At 37.8% G+C, this 23,583-nt stretch overlaps 1 protein-coding gene across 1 annotated transcript in view; it reads right to left on the reverse strand.

Annotated features, from left to right (window-relative positions):
- Nucleotides 1-23,583, reverse strand: part of Ano5 (anoctamin 5) — a 137,751-nt gene that overhangs the window by 47,569 nt on the left and 66,599 nt on the right. Inside the window, exons 4-6 of the mRNA XM_013350251.2 lie at nucleotides 22,674-22,727; nucleotides 20,453-20,494; nucleotides 18,236-18,349 (exon numbers count right to left, since the gene is read on the reverse strand). Coding sequence (XP_013205705.1) covers nucleotides 18,236-18,349; nucleotides 20,453-20,494; nucleotides 22,674-22,727 — 210 coding nt within the window. The remainder of the gene's footprint in view (nucleotides 1-18,235; nucleotides 18,350-20,452; nucleotides 20,495-22,673; nucleotides 22,728-23,583) is intronic.

A 23,583-nucleotide genomic window follows, 5' to 3' on the forward strand; every position in this document is an offset into this window, starting at 1 on the left:
GAGACTCATTCTATCAGTTCTGCTACTCTAGAAAATGTTTAATAATACACTAGTTAAGCAAGACAAGAACTGAGATTTGGCTATTGCTTTACATGTGGAGATGGACTTTGAGGTTGGGGTACATGGACCTTTGCATGTACTACACTAAAGGTTTTATTTAAAGATTTTTGGCAAATAAGTAATAATATGTAGGGAATGGATATAGCGACATGTATATGAGAATGATAACAATTTTTGACTATCAGACTTAAGCTGGATGAAGATAAGAGGGGAAAGGAGCAGTTACTATAAAGATGCTTTCAGAACCTCATCTACTGCAGCTGTATCACATAAGCTAAATTTTGGAGTGAGCCAGCCTGGGTGCTCATCAACAGATGTGTTGCTTTGAACAATAATGGCCCCCACAGACTCATATGAGTGCTTAGTCATCAGGGTGTAGCACTACTTAGAAGAATTAGGTGGCCTTCTTAAAGGATATGTGCCACTTCCTGAAGCTTTTATGACTTTGAGAGCCTAAGCCAGGCCCAGTAGCTCTCTCTCTCTCCTCTCTCTCTCTCTCTCTCTCTCTCTCTCTCTCTCTCTCTCTCTCTCTCTCTCTCTTCTTCGTGCCTGTGGATCCAGATGTAGAACTCTCAGCTACTCCTTCAGCACCATTCAGCCTGCATGCCACCATGCTCCCTGCTATGATGATAATGGACTAAACCTCTGAAACTGTAAGAAAGCCCCAATTAAAAGCTTTCCTTCATAGGAGTTGTTGTGGTCATGGTGTCTTTTCACAGCAATACAACACTGACTACAACAACAGAGGAGTGAGTGGACAAGGACAAATGATATATACATAATGGAGAAGAATGAAATTGTGTCATGAATACATCAGAAACTGGAGATTATGGTGTTAAGGGAAGAAGGCTGGACTACCAAAACAAGTGTTGTCATGGCGTGAAGAGGGTGTGAGAGTGAAAGGGGGACATAAAGATGTGGAAGAGGGAGAAGGAAACAGATGGGTGAGCATGATCAAAACATGTTATAGGCAAATATGAGAATGTCACACATCCCATAACCAACAACTGCTAAAGAAGGTTTACAAAAGGAAAGAAGGAAGTAAGAGAGGGATGGATGGACAAATGGATGGGTGGATGCAGGAAGAGAGGGAGTATAATGGCATTTCAATTGTATTTTAATAAATAAAGACTGCTTGAAGATCTGACAGTAAAACAGTCCCACTGGTCAGCCTTACAGACCAGGTTATGGTAACACACACCTTTAATCCCAGTAGCCACAATAACATGCACCTTTAATCCCAGTAGCCACAATAACATGCACCTTTAATTCCAGTAGCCACAATACCACACACCTTAATCCCAGTAGCCACACTAGTTGTCATAGAAATCTGGTGGTGTATGGCTTTGATCCCTGTGGTGCATGCCTTTAGTCCCTGCCCTAGAAAAGATTATAAAATGAGAAGAGACAGCTCTCAACACACAGTCTCATTCTGAGATTCTGAGAGGCAGGATAGCCATTTAAGACTGAGTTTGAGGTAAGAGCCAGTGGCTGGCTGTTTTGCTTTTCAGATCTTCAGGTTGAACTCCAGTTTCTGACCCTGAGCTTTTATTAATTGTGCTTCATTTGGAACTCATGTGGATTCCAACTCCATGCCTACTAAAACTGGCTCAAAAGGGCCATGTCCAAAGGTTTCCCATCCCTACCCACTTGGCATGATTTTACCTAATAAGTATTTTTCTGCCAAAACCCTGCTAGAGCAGAGCTACTACCCCTTTGGGAGACCTGCTTCATGGTGACTTGGCAATTTCCTAGGATCGTGCACACTCCCCCACCCCCCGCTATGCTGTGACTTGAACAGCTTCTGGTTTATATTCCCAGAAAACAATTTACTGAGATCTCATAACAAACATAGGTTCATTTTATTAATAAATCAATCAGTAAATAAATTTGGAAGTTATATAATTGTAGAAAATATCACCATCAAGGAATTTAATAATCTTTCCATTATATCATAGATGATATTCTGCAGGGCTTATATTGTTTTTCTGATGCATCCATTTACCTAATAATGTGACTTACCTTTGTTTTTCATATTATATCCTTTAAAAATGGTATCATAACAGAGCCAAGAATGAAATACTTTTGGAAATGATACAGTCTTTATGGACTAATAATGACCAGCTAGCTGACAGTATGTATACCATCAAAAATTAAAAGTTAGCTAAAAAAATTAATACCATTGAAAAGGATATTATTAATTTTCCAGAAAAGTTCAAGCCATGATAAAGAGTGCTAAAAAATTATCTGAAAGAATTTATAGTTTTGAATTTGACAATCAAAATCTGTTTAAAAGTTATGTTAAGTTAGCAGATAGATTATCTCTTCAGGAAGGTATTCTGCACACCATCCAAGGATGAGAAGTTATCATTATTGGAAAAATTTTATATTTTGAAATCATACATGTAGAATGAGGCCCAGAGGTTACGTGAGTCATTTAAATCATTGGATATATTCACAGGTCAAGAGATTAATGCTTTACAAAAACAGTAGTAAAAAGATTGAAATGATTGAGGAAATTATCAAAACTGATAAAGGGAGGTGGAGGTAAAAGAACAGGATTAACATCACTATTACCTGTCAGAGTCAGAGATGGCATACCAAGGGTTTTAGCTACTTATCCTGTAATCACCTCTAAAAAACCACCCAGCATTAAATACCCTAAAGGATTCAGAGAATGTGAATGGAAATCTATAGGTATGAATGACCTAAAGGAAATTAAATAAGCACTAGTATCTTATGACTTGTATTCACCATTTGTTATGGAGATGGTGAAAATGTGGGTTTCCAGCAATAAGGCTATCACACATGACTGGTATCGGCAATCCTAGAAGATAGGCCACAACTGCTGTGGAGATGCTAATGGAGAGAAGAGGCAAAAATTTTAGGACACCAGAGAAGAACAAAGGATTTGAGGCTTCCCAAGATCAAATTCTTTGTAAGAGCACTTATGCTTATCTGCAGGATCAAGCTCTTTATGATGAGCACATCCTTTACCTATGCCAAAGAGGTAAATGCTTGGGGCAGGATTCAAGAACTAAGAAAAACAATTGAATATATACTAGGGTTAAAGAAGGCCAAAGAGAACCCTATAGTGACTTTTTACAAAGATTAACTAAGGCTATAGAATAGGAAGATAGAGGAGTTATTATTGAATTTCTGGCTTTTGAAAATGCCAACTTAGGAGTCCTGGGACACTGGCAGACCAGGATTTAGCCAAAGACCTGATCCAGAGTCAGTGACCTCCACTAGAACAGGTACAGGGAAGTAACCACTGGTACATAGAATATTATTCAACAGAATCTCAGAAAGCTCCAACCACACCTATTAGAGGAAAAGATGAGTAGAAAAGGTAAGAACACATGCAACACCACAAAGAGCAAAACAACGCCAGTAAAACCTAAGACCCTAAAACAGAAAGAATGAACAACCAAATATAGATGAAGCAGAAGAAAAGGACCTAAAAAATAACTTCAAGAGAATGATTGAAACTCTTAAACAGGAAGTGAAAAATTCCCTTAAAGAAATGGAGGAAAAGACAAACAAAAAATTGGAAGACAGCAGCAAACCACTTAAAGAAAACCAAGAAAAATAAATCAAACATATGAAAGAAACTATTCAAGACTTGAAAACTGAAATAGAGACAATAAAGAAAACACAAGCCGAAGGAATAAAAGAAACAGAAATCATGAAAAAATGATCAGGAACCACAAACGCAAGTATGAACAGCAGAATACAAGAGATGGAAGAGAGAATCTGAAGCACTGAAGATACAATAGAGGAAACAGACTCATCAGTTAAAGAAAACATTAAATCTAAGAAAAGCTCAACCCAAAATATTCAGAAAATATGGGATACTATGAAAAGGCCAAATCTAAGAATAATATGTATAGAAAAAATTTCAACTCAAAAGCACAGAAAATATATTTAATGAAATCATAGAAGAAAACTTTCTCAACCTAAAGAAAGATATGCCTATGAAGATACAAGAAGCTTACAGAACACCAAATAGACTGGATCCAAAAAAAAAGTTCTCTTGCCCATAATAATCAAAACACAAAACATACAGAATAAAGAAAGAATATTAAGAGCTGCAAAGGAAAAATGCCAAGTAACATATAAAGGTAGACCTATCAGAATTACACCTGGCTTCTCATTGGAGACAATGAAAGTCAGAATGTCATGGTCAAGCATTATGCAGACATTGAGACCACCGACACCAGCCCAGACTACTATACCCAGCAAAACTGTTAATCACCATAGAAAGACAAAACAAGATATTCCATGACAAATCTAGGTTTCACCAATACTTAGTCACAAGCCCAGCCCTACACAAAATACTAGAAGGAAAACTCCAACCCAAGGAAGATGGCTACACAAAAAAAAAAAAAACAAAAAAAACCACAGACAACTGATGGTCACAAAGCAGAAAATCCCAAAGAAAACAAAAACATACAAATTAACATCACCGACAATGAAAACTAAATTAACAGGAGGTAGCAATCACTGGTCATTAATATCCCTTAATGTAAATAGACTGAATTTACCTTAAAAATGCACAGAATCCATCCTTGTCCTGCATACAAGAAACACATCTAAACACCAAGGACAGACATCATCTCGAGTAAAGGGTTGGAAAAAACTGTACCAATCAAATGAACCTAAGAAACAAGTGGGTGTAGCTATCTTAATATCAAACAAAATAGACTTCAAGCTAAAATCAGTCAAAAGAGACAAAGAAGATTATTTCATATCAGTCACAGGAAAAATTCATCAAGACGAAATTTCAATACTGAACATCTATGCTCGAAATAAAAGGGCACACATGTATGTAAAAGAAACACTTCTAAAGCTTAAATCATACATTAAACCCCAGACACTAATAGTGGGAGACTTCAACACTCCCCTCTTACCACTGGACAGGTCAATCAGACAAAAAATGAACAGAGAAGTAAGAGAACTAACAAATGTTATGACTCAAATGGACTTAACAGACATATATAAAATATTTCATCCAAACAGAAAAGAACATACCCTCTTCTTAGCACCTCATAGAATTTTCTCAAAAATTGACCACATATACAAAACAAAACAAACTTCAATAAATACAAAATATTAAAATAACCCAATGTATCTTATCAGATCACCATGGACAAAAACCAGAAGTCAACAGCAATAGTAATTCTAGAAAACCTACAAATACGTGGAAATTAAACAATACTCACCAGAATCATCAATGGATCAAGGAAGAAATAAAGGGGGAAAATAAGACTTCCTAAAATTCAATGAAAATGACCATACAACATAACCAAATTTATGAGACACAATGAAAGCAGTGTTAAGAGAAAAGTTCATAGCACTAAATGCCTACATAAAGAAGCTGGAAAAATCCCACACTAGTGAATTAACAAAACATTTGAAAACTTTAGACCAAAAAGAAGCAGACATGCCTAAGAGACCTAGATGGCAGGAAATAATCAAATTGAGAGCTGAAATCAACAAAATAGAAACAAAGAAAACAATACAAAGAATCAATGAGACAAAGAGTTGGTTTTTCGAGAAAATCAACAAAATAGACAAACCTTTATCCAAACTAACCAAAAGGCAGAGAGAGAATATCCAAATTAACAGAATCATAAATGAAAAGGGGGATATAACAGCAGACATGGAGGAAATACAGAGGATCACCAGGTCGCGTTTTGAAAACCTGTACTCCACAAAATTGTAAAACTTAAAAGAAATGGACAACTTTCTGGATAAATATTACTTACCAATTTAAATCAAGACCAGATAATAAAATTAAACAGACCTATAACTGCTGAAGAAATAGAAACAGTCATGAAAAATCTCCGAACCAAAAAAAGCCCAGGACCAGATGATCTCAGCTCAGAATTCTACAAGACTTTCAAAGAAGAACTAATACCAATACTCCTCAAATTATTCCACACAATAGAAACAGGGGGAACATTGCCAAACTCTTTTTATGAGGCTACAATTACCCTGATACCCAAATCATAGAAAGACATTACTAAGAAAGAGAATAACAGACCAATCTCATTATGAATATTGATGCAAAAATACTAAACAAAATACTGGCAAATCGAATTCAAGAACACATCAGAACCATCATCCACCACAACAAAGTTGGCTTCATCCCACAGATGTAGGTATGGTTCAACATACAAAAATCTGTCAACATAATCTACCATATAAACAAACTGAAAAATAAAAACCACATGATTATCTAATTAGATGTCAAAAAAGCTTTGACAAAATACAACATGCCTTCATGATAAAGGTTTTGCAGAGAGAAGGGATACAAAGAACTTACCTAAACATAATAAAGGCAATATACAGTAAGCCAACAGCCAATATCAAACTAAATAGAGAGAAACTCACAGAAATTCCACTGAAATCAGGAACAAGACAAGGTTGTCCACTCTCTCCATATCTATTCAATATAGTTCTTGAGGTCTTAGCTAGAGCAATAACACATCAAAAGGAGATCAAGGGGATACAAATAGAAAAAAGAGGATTTAACACTCTCACTGTTTACTGATGATATGATAGTTTACATAAGTGATCCCAAAAATTCTACCAAGGACCTTCTACAACTCATAAACACTTTCAGCAATGTAACAGGATACAAGATTAACTAAAAAAAAAAATCAGTAGACCTCCTGTACACAGATGATATAAGGTCTGCAGAAGAAATCAGAGAATCAACACCCTTCACAATAGCCACAAATAGCATAAAATATCTCAGAGCAACTCTAACCAAACAAGTGGAAGACTTGTATGACAAGAACTTTAAATCCTTAAAGAAAGATATTGAAAAAGACACCAGAAAGTAGAAAGATCTCCCATGCTCTTGGATAGGCAGAATTAACATAGTAAAAATGGCAGTCTTACCAAAAGCAATCTATGGATTCAACACAATGCCCAGCAAAATCCCAGCAAAATTCTTCAAATACCACGAAAGAATGGTACTCAACTGATGTAGGATGTGTTCCTTTCATTGGTTGAATTAAGAGACAGCCTTGGCCTTTTGATAGGGCAACCCTTAAGTGGGCTAAGTAGACAGAACAGATTGCTGGGAAGAAGGGAAGTATAGCTGATGCCATGATTCTCCTTCCTGAGACGGACGCTGGTTAGACTCATGCGGGTAAGTCGTGACCTCATGGTGACATGAAGATTATTAGAAATGGGTTAGATCAGGATGTGAGAGTTGGCCAAAAAGAGGCTAGAAATTATGGGTCAGGCAGTGTTTAAATGAATACAATTTGTGTGTTGTTATTTTGGGGTATAAGCTAGCCAGGCAGTAGGACACAGTCCACTGCTCTTCTTACTACAAAGTGGCACCCAACGTGGTCTACTAATTCCACGTAAAACCTAAAAAGGCTCAAAAAAGAATTCTAGACATAAATATAAAGTTTAGCACAGCTGGTGGCATGCCATAGCTTCTTTAAGAGAAAATTTCCTTACTAAGCAGCCATACAAACAAAAGCCCAGCGGTTTTTAAATGCTGCTTCCTGGGCTCTACCGCTGGTGCAAACTCAGGCTATGGAGCATTTGTGGGTCTGGGTGTTTGTGTGTCCGTTCAGTATACTGAAAAAAGTAGCTGAGACCTTGCCTGTGACTCAGTTCTTCCTGCCTGGGCAGATGGCAGAATCAGGCTTGGGCAGGTGGGAGAGCATGGCGGATTCCTGCCACCATACCGAGAGTTTCCAGGCTGCACAGTGCTCTGCATGGCAGATTTGGCTGTAACTCAGAAAGAGTTTATGTACCCCATGCTCAGTCTCAGGGTTAAAGTGCTGAGTGCGGCTCCTACCTGGCGGCCCTAGAGCTAGCAGATAGGGTATGTTCATCATTTTGAAATTGGAGAGAGGTGGAGCCAACATCCAGAGCAGCTCCACCATGCTAGCAGTGCAGTGCACACAGCTCAGAGACACAAGAGGCTTCGCCATGTTGGGCTGGGTGGGCAAGCAGGCAATAACTGTATTTGACTGGGATTGTCGCAGTTTAGATTCTTAAGAGCTTAGCATTTTAAAAGCTCTTCAAGACAGTAGAGAATTACAGACAATCCAATATGACAGATTCAGACATAAAACACCTCTAAATGGGTCATAGTGTTAGACAGACATACATAGACTTGGGAGAGAGTAGAAAAAGAGTATTTAAAAAGTCTAAAGTAAAGTTAATGCTTAAAAAAGGGTAAAGTCTTTAAAGAGACAGAATACAGATAGTCAGATTAAAAGAAGTATAGAGAAATAAGCCATCTAAAAATGGAAAATTCACAGAGAGTCTGGATTATATGTATTATTGTGTTTTCTTCAAATATTTTGACTTTGAAGAAGCTAAGTAGAGAGAGACATCTCATTATATGGGCTGCCAAGCTAAACAAGAATGGATATTATAAAGATATTATGACTTCAGAATTTGGATCTAAGAGCATGATGCTTTGGAAAAGAGGTTCTTCTTTTATTTTCACAGAGGATGAGACCCTGTGGATTGCTTCTATACCAGTATGGTATGATAGACCACGCCCTTCTGAAAGGTTGCTGTGACACTTTCAGAAAATTACTTCATTCAACTGGTGACTGAGATGAATCTAGCACATAGGATATACCATGAAAGGCCTGATTAACAGCACCCCCATTCAGCATGAAGCAGTTTGGAGAGAAATAACTGTGCCCATATTCCCAAATATTGTTTATAAATGTTCTTTTACATTTAAAGGGGATATGATATAGATATGAATAATTTTCATTGGTATAAATCTTGATTTATTGATACAAGTTTAAGGTCAATTTTGTTATATGTGCTTTTCTGATCTTGATTAAGGTATTGTGATTGTGTAGTTCATTTAAAAATGTAATGCATAATTAGGAATATAGGTTGTTATTAGATAATCATTAATAATAATCAAACTTGTAGTCATGTTAGTCAGATTTTCTAGACATACAGAAATATATTTCAGTTAGATAGGCATTCTTCTTATCTTTCAAAGACTACAGAATATGGCATTTAATGTTTTTTTTATATTTATTTATTATGTATACAACATTCTTTGTGTATGCCTGCAGGCCAGAAGAGGGCACCAGACCCCATTACAGATGGTTGTGAGCCACCATGTGGTTGCTGGGAATTGAACTCAGGACCTTTGGAAGAGCAGGCAATGCTCTTAACCTCTGAGCCATCTCTCCAGCCCCGGCATTTAATGTTTTAATAACTTAGGGCTTTTCATGCCAATGAGACACATATGTTTCTGGCAGCACCAATTTACTTCAAGAGGAATATGGGCATCAAAGAGGCTCCTCATAGAGTTGGTTAGCCATTTTGGCAAGAAACTGCTCTTGCCTGGACTGTTGCATAAACTGGGCACAAAGAATCCACAGAGAGAAGACTGCTGAACTTGCCTAAAGGTGAGATGTTCCTTTGGGGTTCTTGATTCATAAGAGAGTCTGTGAGACATTCTGCAGGATACAAAAGAAAGTGACTGAACTGTCCTTAAAATTTCCTGCTTCATGAAAATGTCTGCTGGATACTATAATCCTGAAGGCCAAAGATGGATGCCCCAATGGTACAGAAGAACTTTGGGTGACTGTACACGCAGCAAGATGTCTCTGTCAATTATAGAGTTTTGGAAGTTGCTTACTTCTTGTTTACTTAGGGAATATTATATCCTTCTGGAGTCTTTGATGGAGTTGAAGAATGAAAAGCCATAGTTATAGTTTCCCATTGTTATAATAAAAGATAAAATATATCTAAATATTGTAACTGTAATTCTTGCTTGATACTTGTTATATGTATTTTACTATCTTAAAGCCTTCCTTTTCATTTAAACATAAAAGGGGAAATGGTGTAGGATGTATTGCTTACATTGGCTGAATAAAGAGACTGTGTTGGCCTTTTAATAGGGTAGCCCTTAAGTGGGTGGAGTAGACAGAACAGAATTCTGGGAAGAAGGAAAGTGTGGTAAATGCCATGATTCTCTTTCCCAAGATGGATGCTGGTTAGACTCATGCTGGTAAGCCACGACCTCGTAGTGACATACAGATTATTAGAAATGGGTTAGATCAGGAGTTGGCCAATAAGAGGCTAGAAATAATGGGCCAGGCAGTGTTTAAATGAATACAATTGTTTAAATGAATACAATTTGTGTGTTGTTAATTCAGGGTATAAGCTAGCCGGGTGGTGGGACACAGCCCGCCGCTCTTCTTACTACACTCAACTTCATATGGAAAAGCAAAAAAAAAAAAAAAAAAAAACCAAGATAGCCAAAACAATTCTGTACAATAAAAGAACTTCTGGAGGCATCACAATCCCTGACTTCAAACTCTACTACAGAGCTAAAGTACTGAAAACAGCATGGTATTGGCATAAGAAAAGACAGGGGGACCAATGAAACCAAATAGATATCATTCCACACATCTTTGAACACCTGATCTTTGATAAAGAAACAAAAAATATCAAATGAAAAAAGAAAGCATATTTAACAAGTGGTACTGGCATAACTGGATATCAACATGTAGAAGAATGAAAATAGACTCATATCTATGCACAAAACTCAAGTCCAAATGGATCAAAGACCCCAACATAAAGCCAGCCACATTGAACCTTATAGAAGAGAAAATGGGAAGTACACTTGAACGCATTGGCACAGGGAACCACTTCCTAAATATAACCCCAGCAGCACAGATACTGAGAGAAACAATTAATAAATGGGACCTCCTGAAACTGAAAATCTTCTGTAAAGCAAATGACACAGTCAACAAAACAAAATGACAGCCTACATAATGTGAAAAGATCTTCACTAACCCCACATCAGACAGAGGTTTGCTCTCCAAAATATACAAAGAACTCAGGAAATCGGACACCAAAAGATCACATAATCCAATAAAAAAAATGGAGTACAGACCTAAACAGAGGAATCTAAAATGTCTGAAAGACACTTAAGGAAATGTTCAAAATCCTTAGTCATCAGATAAATGCAAATCAAAGTAACTCTGAGATTCCATCTTACACCTGTAAGAATGGCCAAGCTCAAAAACACTGATGACAGCTTATGCTGTAGAGGTTGTGGAGTAAAGGGAACACTTCTGCATTGCTGGTGGAAATGCAAGCTGGTACAACCCCTTTGGATATCAATGGGGTGATTTCTTAGAAATATGAGAAACAACCTTCCTCAAGACCCAGTAATATCACTTTTGGGTATATATCCAAAATATACTCAATCATGCCACAAAGACGTTCTCAACTATGTTCATAGCAGCTTTGTCTGTCATAGCCAGAACATGGAAACAACCTAAATGCCCCTCGACCAAAGAATGGATAAGGAAAATGTACAGTTACACAATGGAGTACTACATAGCAGAAGAAAACAATAGCTTGAGTTTTGCAGGAAAATGGATGGAGCTAGAAAACATTAGTCTGAGTGAGGTAACCCAGACCCAGAAAGACAATTATCACATGTACTCACTCATAGATGGTTTTTAAATATAAAGCAAAGAAAACTAGCCTAAAAACTGATGTGGAAGGTTCTTCTTTCTATCTGTTGCTTTTATTGGTCAAATAAAGAAACTGCCTTGGCCTTTTGATAGGGCAGAAACTTAGGTAGGTGGGGAAAAGAGAACTGAATTCTTGGGAGGAACAAAGCAGAATCAGACAGCTACCATGGAGCCAGCCATTAGGTTAGACCTGCTGAATCTTTCTCAGAAAGCCACAACCCCGTGGTGACATACAGATTATTAGAAATGGGTAAAATCAAGCTGTGAGAGTTAGCTGACAAGAAGCTAAAAATAATGGGTCAGGCAGTGATTTAATTAATACAATTTCTGCGTGGTTATTTTGGGTGTAAGGCAGCTGGGCCAGTTGGAACAAGGGATCCATGCTCCTAATACAACAACAAACCACAATCCTAGAGAACCTAGACAACAATGAGGACACTAAGAGAGACCTACATAGATCTAATGTATATGGGAAGTAGAAAAAGACAAGATCTCCTGAGCAAATTGGGAGCATGGGAACCTTGGGGGAGGGTTGATGAGGAATGGGAATGGCAGGGAAGGGAACAGAGAAAAATGTAGAACTCAATAAAAATTAAAAAAAGAATGAAAGTCTGATCTAACATATAAAAGTCCAAGTATCTTTTTGCATTCTAAGCTGCCATTTTCTTTTATATATATATTTCAAAAAAAACTTTACTCCACGAAATTGGAAAATCTAAGAGAAATGAACAAATTGCTTGACAGATACCACTTATCATAGATAAATGGAGATCAGATAAACAATTTGGATAGAATGATAATTCCTAAGGCAATAGAAGCAGTCATTAAAAGCTTCCTAATCAACCAAAAATAAATAAATAAATAAATACGAAGTACGGGACTAGATGGTTTTAGTAAAGAGTTCTACCAGACTTTCTGGAGTTTATTTTCTTTGTGGCAAAAGTAAGCCACTGGGCAAGAAAATGTCCCTGCCTCAACTGCTGACATTATGCTGTCCTAATTAAACAAGAAGGATACAAAATATTCTAATTCACAGAAAAGTCTGTTGAAAATGCTAAGCCTGTAGGCCAAAGATGGATGCCCCAACATTGCAGAGGAACTTTGGTGAAAGTCCAGGCAGCCAGCTGTTTCTGTCATTACTCACATTTTTTGGAAGTCGCTTGTTTGCACTTCTTGCTTACTGAGTTAATATTATTTCCTTCTTGGGTCTTTAAGGGAGCTAAAGATTAGACAGCTATAGTTATAGCTTACCAGACACAGAAAGCAAGTTTTATGATAGAAAGTAAATTAGGTATAAGACTTTGGACTTACCAAGATAGAATAGATACAAAATATTTTCTCTGAATTTGTCAAATGCAAATGGACTAGATATTATTGATGTATTTATTGTCTATATATAGTACATAGTCATTGTACTTATTGTATATAGTTTTCTGATATTAGTTGTATTCTTCTTTTTTTATTTTAGACAAAAAGGGGAAATGTATTGGTATTTCAGTTGTATTTTAATAAATAAAGACTGCTTAAAGATCTGAGAGTAAAACAGTCCTACTGGATAGCCTTACAGACCAGGTTATGGTAACACATAACTTTAATCCTAGTAACCACAATGACATGCACACCTTTAATCCCAGTAGCCACACTAGTTGTCATAGTAATTCGTTGATGCATGCTTTTAATCCCAGTGGTGCATGCCTTTAATCCCAGCCCTAGAGAAGTTTATAAAATGGGAGGAAACAGCTCTTAACACACAGTCTTATTCTGAGATTCCTAGAGGCAAGATTGCTATTTAAGATCAAGGTGAGAGCTAGTGGATGGTTGTTTTGCTTTTCAGATCTTCAGGTTGAATCCCAATTTCTGACCCTTAGTTTTTATTTATCGTGTTTCAAAGGAGGAAGGAAGAAAACTACGGCAATATAATAGTGATGAAAAGAGTTTATGAGCATGAATAATTGGGAGGTGGGTTAAAAAAAGCAAATGAACAAACTTACAGAGTTACAGTCACTTACAGTGATATAATTTTGGAGAATGGGTGGTTAAATAAAAGCTAAGAGTGTTGGTAAAAGACATTTAAGAAGAGAAAGGACAAATGACAAAATACACATTCATGCATGTGTTATATTCATGGGTCATCAGAAAGGAGTGTTGGAGGAGAGAATGGCAGTGAGGCAGAGAAAACAGTGGCAGAAATAGCGAGGAGCCTGGGGTGGATAAGGAAAATGTTGTAAGGGAGAGGGCCCACTTGCCTGACCCAGCCGCCTGGCTAGTTTACACATGAAATAATCACACAGAAACTGTATTCCTTCTCCTTACAATTGGAACTCCAACGTGGTCAACTATATCCACATAAAACCTGAGAAAGCTTAAAAAGGAATTCTAGAAAAACAACAACAACAACAACAACACAAAAACAAAAAAAATGAGTTAGACACAGGTTTTTGCTGTAGTACCATATTACCCCTACTAATGGCACAACTTAAGTTTTTAAGAAGTGCTTAGCATTTTAAGAAGTGCCCCTGGACAGTAAAGAATTACAGATTCACAATAGGACTGATTTAGACATAAAAAAACCTTTAAATGGGTCACAGTATTCGATAAATGTACACAGCCTTGGGAGAAAGAAGAAAGAGAGTATAGAGAGTCATAAAATAATGTTAAAAAGGGGGGTAAAGTCTTTAAAGAGACAGATTATAGACATTCATAGATTAAAAGAAGTAAAAAAATAAGCCACATAAAAATGGAATATTCACAGAGAATCTGGATTATGTATATTGTATTATCTTTGAATGTTTCGACCATGAAAAAACTAAGTATAGAGATATATTTCATTGTATGGGCTGCTTAGCTAAACCAGCATGTATATTATAAAGGTATCTTGACTTCAGAATTTGGGTCTAAGAACATGTTGCTTGGGAAAAAGAGGTTCTTCTTTTGTTTTCACAGAGGATGAGAAACTGTGGATTGCCTACAGGCAAATATGGTTTCATAGACCAAGGCCTCCTAAAAGGTTGTCATAAACACCCTCAAAAAATTTCTTCGCCCAATGGCTGGCTGAGATGAACCTAGCACACAAGATACACCATGAAAGACCTGATTAACAGCGCACCCATACAGCAGGAAGCAGTTTGAAGAGAAAAAACTGTGCCCATATTCCCAAATATTGTTTATAAATGTTCTTTAAAGAGGGTATGATATAGATATAAATAATTTGCATTGGTATGGATCTTGGTTTATTGATACAAATTTAAGGTCAATCTTGTTATATGTATATTTCTGCTTTTTATTGAGGTGTTGTAATTGTGTAGTTCATTTAAAAAATGTAATGTATAATTGAGAAATATAGGTTAATGGATAATCATCTATAATAGTCAAGCTTGTAATCAGATTTTCTAGACGTATAGAGATATATTTCAGTTAGGTATTCTTCAAACCTTTCAAAGACCATCAGAATATGGCATTTAAAACCTTTAAGAACTTAGAACTTTTCATGACAGTGAGAAGCATCTGCTCCTGGAAGCACCAAGCTACTTTGAGAGGAATGTGGGTATTGAAGAGGCTTCTTAGCCATTTGGGCAAGAAACTGCTCTTGCCTGGACTGCTTCACTGGACATGCATGACATGCAAAGAAATGACTGCTGAACTTTCCTAAAGGTGAGATGATTCTTACCTAACGAAAGACTATGTGAGACATTCTGCAGAATACAGAAGAAAGTGACTGAACTGTTTTTGAATTTTCCTGCTTCATGGAAAAGTCTGCTGGATACTATGGTCTTGTGGGCTAAAGATGGATGTTCCAATGGTACAGAAGAACTTTGGGTGACTGTCCAGGCAGCGAGATGTCTCTGTAAATTCTAGAATTTTAGGAGCTGCTTACAATGTACTTCCTGTTTACTTAGGTAATACTATATCCTTCTGGAGTCTTTGATGAAATTGAAGAATAAATACTAATAAAATAGCTTTACTTAGTCATTATAAAAGATAAAGTAGATATAAATATTATAACTATAATTTTTATTTGCTACCTGTTTTGTTATATGTAATTTTACTATGTTAAAGTTAAAGCCTTTCTTTTTGTTTAAACAGAAAAGGGGAAATGGTATAGGAGGTCCTTCTTTCTATATACTGCTTGTATTGGTTAATGAATAAAGAAACTGCCTTGGCCCGATAGGGGAAGAACTTAGGTAGGTGGAAAAAATGGAACTGAATTCTTTGAGGAAGAAAGCAGAGTCAGAGAAGCTATGTATTCTCTGCCTGAGATGGACACCCATTAGAATCTTGCTGGTAAGCCACAGCCACATGGCAAAATACAAATTAATAGAAATAGGTTAAATCAAGATGTGAGAGGCTAGAACTAATGGGCCAAGCAGTAATTTAATTAATATAGTTTCTGTGTGGTTATTTTAAGGGCTAAGCAAGCCAGGTAGCCGGGACAAATAAGCTGGCTCTCTCCCCTGCACCAGAAAATGAAGTCAATTTTCTGAGATTTAAAACTCAGAAATTTTAGGAAGAAAAGAGGAAGAAGAAAGTCAACAAGGCTCTCAGCCTGTACTGTCCCTATTGGAAAAGAAGATGACCATGAGAAGCAGAGATCCTCAAGAAAGGTTCGGGTGTGAAGGGATCATCCATAGAAAATATAAAAAGATACAAAGATGGCTGTGGTCTATGAATCTCAGAGGCATTAGTAGATGGTTCCTCAGACAGGATAAAAAGATGCAAAGCTAAGTAAGTTCAGGTTCTGGGGATAACACTCAGTTTTCAAGTTATTACCTGTGTAATGTTTCAGCATTTAAATAAATACCTGCACATATATGTCTATAATATGTCCACACATATAAATCCTTATACATGGACATCAAGTCTCTTATTCATCATTTCAATTATGGAGCACTCATCAAACCCTAACAGTGTTCTGAGCACATAGGGGATGGGACAAGGAACAAGACAACATACTTGGTGTTGTGAACATACCTCGCCGTCTTAGAGACATTAAAGCAAAAATAATAAACCCAGGAAGCAATTAGTGGTAGAACCAGGGTTAGAGCTCAACTCAAAGGCTATCTTTTTATTATATCAAATATATACACACTTTGAAGATGAAAACTGAATATTAGAAGGAGATAGTAGATCAACGGTTCTTTTTTAAATTTATTTACTGATTCTGACTTTTATTTCCCTGAATGAATCATTAAAATTTAATCAAGAACCAGAAAGACATTTCACTGGACATTATCAGAATCACTAAAAGACAGTAAAAGGCAATCTTTATACCAAGGAAATTACCACAATTGTATCACAAGTATAAGATCCTTTGGATACATCAAATGATTTGATTTATTAAACATAATCAACCAATTATTCTTTTTGTTCTTCCTTAACATAAGATTATTGGTTCTGAAGTAGATAGCAATAATGAAAATTGAACTTCAGGGCATATTTCCTGCTACCATCGAGGAAATAGCCCTCAATATGGTCTGTACTGGGTCTTATGTTCAGTTTTTTTTAATGCACTATTTAATTTACTCTAAATAGTGAGAGATTAGACTTATCATTTTAGAGTTGAAAAGATCAAATAATATGGAAGACAAATAGTCCAAAATTATGAAGTGAAAAACAGAAGCAGTTTTAACCATTTCTCAAATGGACAGTCATCATGTGAGATGCAAGTCTAAACTGTGCAAGATGTTCACTGCTGTGGGACTTATACTATGGTCTTGTACTATGTAAAGACTTGTCACTTGTAGTAATTTAATAAAATGCTGATTGGCCAGTAGCCAGGCAGAAAGTATAGGTGGGGTGACCAGGCAGGAAGTATAGATGGAGCAACGAGAACAGGAGAATTCTGGGAAGAGGAAAGAGTCCATCAGCAGTCATGACAGAGGAAGCCAGACTGGCTGTGGAATTGAGCAGGACAGAAACCTCTGTCAACAGTTCACCCTGTAAGGCATTAGTTCTACAGCTAGAGAAGAGCCAGCTAAAGCCCAAGGAAAATTATGTTACTTCCCTGAAACCAAAAGCAGATAGATGACATTATTAGGATAATAGTTATGAATAGAAAACACACAAGAGGACTAGAACCTGATTAACACTAGAACCTAATTAATATATGTGTGTGTATATACATGTGTGTGTGTGTGTGTGTGTGTGTGTGTGTGTGTGTGCTTATGAGTATGTAGATCAGTGGTTCTTAACCTATGGTTTCTAACCTTTTGGAAGTCACATATCAGCTATCCTGTGTATCAGATAATTACATTATGATTCATAACAGTGGCAAATATCAGTTATGAAGCAGCAATGTAATAATTTTATGGTTGGGGATGACCACAACATGAGGGACTTTATTAAAGGATTGCAGCATTAGGAAGGTTGAGAACCACTGTACAGATTCAGGGATAAAACCTCTATTTGTGGGGTCATACTTAATATCTAAAGCAAGGTGCATGAAATTGATGTCAGTCACATAGAAAGAGAAGTGGGAGAATAAGGGAGGGGAAGGGAAGAAGAAAGAAGAGGACGGGGGAGAAGAAAGAAGTTAACTCAGTTATCAAGTCCAAAATATTCAGGAAGTAAATGTTAACCGATAAACGCTGCACCCTCAGTAGATTCTCAGTCAGTTCTGTCTTAGAATATTCATCTTTCTTTTCTGCTCCTCCCAGATAAGCACTTACTGCCTTTAGCTCTGCATCTTTCTTCACATCTTCCACATAGGAAAGGACAAAGTCGATCTGCCTAACTCCGTCTCTGAAGAAGATTGAATCTTTGCTTTGTTCGCTTCTTTGAAACTGTAGAAGAAATAATTAACGTGATTTTACATTATTGTGTATTTTCAGAAGGCAAAAACATGAAGAAAAATCATTGCAACTTGGCCACCACTTTATCTTTTTTCCATACTCAACACAGCAAGCAAACCAAAACATGACAGAAATTAGGTTCCTTTTATAACATAAAATTTCACAGAGAGGATTAAATGATAGATACTCAGGAAAGGCTGAAATGTTTTAAGTTCATGCAAAGCACATTAACCACATGCTTTCACAAAAATGCTGCAAGTAGACCAAAATATAAGATGAATATACTCATACACAGACAGCAAAATACATACTCAGACAGAAATGTGTGGTTTTAATTGAACACCACACCAACTAGTCTACTAAGTCTGGCATTATTACACATTTCTTTCAGGGTGCAGTCAAAAACCAAGGTGCAGTTAAGAATCAGAAGCAGGGAGTGGGCAAGCAGCATCACCATGGCTAAGTCCTACAGATGTCTGTCATCAGTGTCTCAAGTGAGCCACAACCCATCTTTCTTTATGATTTTATGAATTTTCTCAAATAATCAAAATTACATGTTCACCTTTTACATGACGTGCAGCTCATGAATTCCTTCCCTTTTGTGATAGCAAAAGAAAACAACAAACAAAAACAGCACTGAGCATTTCAGGGGAGAAAAAAGATTCCACATTTGATTTTCTCCCTCACCATTCATGGGAAAGGTACAATACTATGTACTTTTGAGCGACAGTCCCTTGTGAGAGGCTCAGCATCATGCAAAGGTTGGTAGGAGGTCTCCCAGTTGCTTCCTGGAACTGGTAAATGAGAGCTAGATCCCTTGATTTTTTTTTTTTAAGCAGGTACATCTGCTAACTCCTGAGCACCTTCTACAGGCCTTGTGCTGGTCCACACTTTTCAGCTCAGCTGAGATTTCTCATAAAAGGGGCAGAAATCTTGGGCTAGATCTGAGGTCTGTGAACACAGTAATTCTATTTGCCTATGGGTCACTGGTGCCTGTGGTGGAGGAGGAAGAGGCACTTAAGGCATATGAGGATAAGAGTGGTGAAACAAACACACAAAAATATCTAAGGAGAACAGACCAAGTATCAGAAAAAATTTAATTCAAAGGCTTGACTTATCTGCCTGTCTCTAGAAGACCCAGAGCCCCTCCCCTTTCATAAAGGAAAGGAAAACCTGAAAGGAAAAAAAGCTCCTCTACCTCAAGTGAGTTTTAAAAAGGAGAAAGTAAATGAAACACTCACTGCCATTGTTGCACATCACTGCAAAATGAACATATTTGATAAAGTTCACCAAAATGTGTGGAAGCCAAGAGAGGCATAGTTTAGTCCACATATAATCAAAGACAAACTCAGAAAGCAAAATAACATCCATCTTTCGTTTTGTGACAACCAGGATTTGCACAGTAGAACCTTGGGGAAATCATTCCTGTTTTTAGAAGAGTTTATAGTTCTCAGAAGGCTAGCCCTAGGATTCCCTTAGGTCTGGAGTTACAGATGATTGTGAGCCATGATGGTTGCTGAGGTTCAACCCTGGACTTCTGCAAAAGCAGCCAGTTCTCGTAAACACGGAGTCATTTCTCCAGCCCCAAGTCTTAAGATTCTTAAAAAACTGATTAAGAGCTAAATGGAACAGAAAAAAGTCCACTCAATTTTTTTTTACAGACAAGTTGATGTCATTAAAATACATCATGCTTTTATTTTACTGAAAACGTGACATGAAAAACACACTTTAGTATATATATTTGTGTGTATACTTGTCCTTAAAGATGCCCAGTTACTACAAAGCAATACACAGTTAGGATCTAGCTTCCTATCATTTATAATCCTGATGACTCCTGAGCCTTTGAAGTTATTTACACTGTGTGTGTAAGTGTGTTTGCATGTATGCTTTTAGGAAGTGGGCTCATCAAACAGAAAAGACTTGAGGATTACCATGATTAAATGCCAACAGCCTGATAACTGGGAATCAGTGATCAACTCCTCCCCCCCCCCCCCGTGTGTAAGCATTCATGGAATTGAACTCAGTATTCAGAAAGCATCCAGGCTGTTACTGCAGACACTCAGGTACAGGCATCAGCAGCCAGCACTGTTTTACCATCAGACGCCTCCTCAGGAACAAATTGAATCGCTTCTGAGGCTGTGGAGCAACCATTAGAGAGTCAGCACAAATCCTTTTGGGCTTCAACACACAGGCACACATCAATAAAGCTGTGCTCTGTGGTGAATGGCTATAGCGAGACATTCCAGCCCTGGAGCAAGACTGTTGTTCCCTAAGATAAAGAGTTTACTTCCTGGAAGTACAGCCACCACCTACGTGGAAAGAGTTTATCATAGCTAACCCTGGCTTCACAGTATGGGTGTCGGGCTGGAGCGGGTGTTTTTGTTGAGATGGTTCTGACTTAGCGAGACTTGCTCTGCCTTGACACCAGGCATGGGTAACTACAACAAGCCCCAGAATTAGTTATTCCAAATCATCATGACACCAAAACACTCCTAATGCCTGCATAGACACTGCCCCTCAGAGAGCCTGTGTTCATGAGTTTCTCTCGCATCTTGCTCACCATTGCTGTGCTACAGGGAAGCTGGTAAACTCTCCATTTCTGGTGGTGACTGTTCAGCTGAATCCTTCCTCCCCTTAAGCATCATACACACCACAGAACTGTCAGTCGTACCCCTATTTCTTAAAGAGAACACTAAAGGTACAGGTCATTAATGAAAAAAGAAGAGAAACATAAATTAAAAAAAATACATTCATTTTAGAAAAATAGCCCAATGATACTCCAGCCACAAGCCAGGCTTCTTTTCTCCTCACTGTCCTATATTTGAATTCAAGAGTGTCTTATTACTTGATTTTCCCCTTCTGGGTTCCGGAAACAGTCCATTTCCCTCTGTTCCCTTGTCCCATGGGCTGCACTGGGTCCATGGTTGCTATACCTGTGTATGTTGGGAATCTCCTGCACTACGACAATCTGTACAACTGCTCCTCAAAGCATGCTACGTTGAACACATCTAAAAAGATCTTGGCTGACACAGATGCACTTCGTGCTGACTGGTTGTAAAGAGAACAAAAGTTCTCTGGAGCAGCAATTCATTCTCAGATTAAGGCTAGAAATGTACAAGATGAACCTGCAGTATCTTGTAGTATCAAAAATGAAGAAAACACAAAGAATAAAACAGAACACAATCATGGAGTGTGTCCAAGTTATACCAATTTCACTAAAATGCTTTCTAATGCAATGAAATAAAATATTATTGAGCTTACAACACAGGATATAAAATAAATATCTATGATGTGATGCTGATGGAGGAAGGAGGGGGGAAGGAAAGGCCACAGAAGAAGTCCAGGGAAAGGAAATGTGATTTAATGGTAGAATGTTTAATGGTCCTGGGTTCAAGTTTTGGCACTGTTAGTGACAGCAAAAGAAAAACCAACCAAACAGTTATTTCTATCATCTACTTTTAAGATAAAGCACAACCCTTAGCACTCATGTGCATACTGACACAGAGACTAGTGTGGTACATAAGAAGAGAAACATACAGAAACATGGTAGTGGAGAAACCTAAGCAAGCCCACTTTAAGCCAAATAATCAAGGCTAAAATGTCCCAGTGTGCCCAGGACGTGATGCAAAGCTGATGAGACTTTTTACTTTCTCCACCTCCAGTTTGAATCATGAGAAACACATTAGGAATGCTCCAGTTGAGGTGCACTCTACAAAGTAAAAGGACAGCATCAACCGTGGAGGTTACTAGGTGCAAAGAAGTACTTAAAGTTGTCTCAACCAGAAGGTGCAGAGGAGACAGAGCTACTAAGCACAAGTAAGGACCCTCAAAGATAATGCCAGGGAAAACCGAGGACAACTGAACTCCATTTTCCGTCTTCCCAAAGAGCATCCTTATTTACTCAGCAAACTTAATCAAATTTTAAGTTCAATAACTTCTGAGTTGGATCTAAGTTTAATTTTTGAAGTTTAAATTATGATTATTCTTAGGCATTAATTTATAGCTAAGCATACTGTAGTGGAGTAAGAAGGCTGAGGGTTCAATTCCAAGACCTGCCCCATAAACACAGAGTGGTTTTCACAAAGTTTCTGCAACAGCCAAACTTATTAAAAGTGTAAACTAATGTTCCCTATGTGCCGCTCTTCTTACCATGTCCGCTATAATCTTTTTCTTAAAAAATAATTTTCTGAAAGTCATACATTCTCAGACACCACACATAAGGACCTGAGATTGGCATGCTAGTATGCCCAGGTCAGGACACAGAAGGACATCTATGTCTGCCCACCCAAGAAAGGAACCACGGGCCGTTGCTTACCAATGGCTGTGGCTCATCACTGATGAGGAAGCTGGTATCCCTGGAGACCAGGCTCTGTTAATAGCAAAAAGGGAGGGAGGGAGGGAGGGATGGAGGGAGGGAAAGAGGGATGGAGGAAGGGAGGGGGAGATGCAGAGTTGTTAAGAATGGCCTGAGTAAAAAACCGTAACATTTAAGTTTCCAAAGCAAGAACAGTGAGGTTCTCTCTGCGGAAATACCACACCCTGAAACCTGAACTCGATTTCTCCATCTGAAACGGTATATGAAGTTGCAAGTATGTGTGCATACATGTCCGTGTGTATGTGTATCTGTGTATCTGTACACATGTCTGTGTAAGGTTGGAAAGAAAAAGAGATGGGAAGAACAGAGGAAGGAAAAGAAACATTGTAGAGGAAGCTCTACTAAGTCCTGAGACAATTTGCAGCAGGTGAAAGGCTTAAAACCTTCTACCCCACAGTAAAATAACCAGAAGCTGTGGAATTTTTAGGATTCTGAGCAGGACCAACAGGGAACATGCATCACCGACTGGATGTTTCAGGTTTCTTGCCATTGGTTTGAAGTTATTGAAAATTTGTAGCTTTGAAGAGGACACATCATGCTTTAAAACAGTGTACAATGCAAGATAAATCCCTGTGCATATATGATACACTCAAGCCACATGCAATCGAAATGTGTCTGCTTTCTTGGACATGGGTTTCCAATTCACCTGTTACTCAGTGGTGCACACACCACAGATTTGGCTCCTGAGGACTCACCTGTCCACTTCTGAATTTCCAGGGATAGGATCAGGAGTGGCCCCAGTTACCAGAGGTGATCTGAAGTCCATATCCACATTGGATATTCAGTTCTCTCTCTCTCTCTCTCTCTCTCTCTCTCTCTCTCTCTCTCTCTCTCTCTCTCTCTCTCTCTC

The sequence above is a fragment of the Microtus ochrogaster genome, chromosome 22 (assembly GCF_000317375.1).
Source record: "Microtus ochrogaster isolate Prairie Vole_2 chromosome 22, MicOch1.0, whole genome shotgun sequence".
In the NCBI taxonomy this organism is placed as follows: Eukaryota; Metazoa; Chordata; class Mammalia; order Rodentia; family Cricetidae; genus Microtus; species Microtus ochrogaster.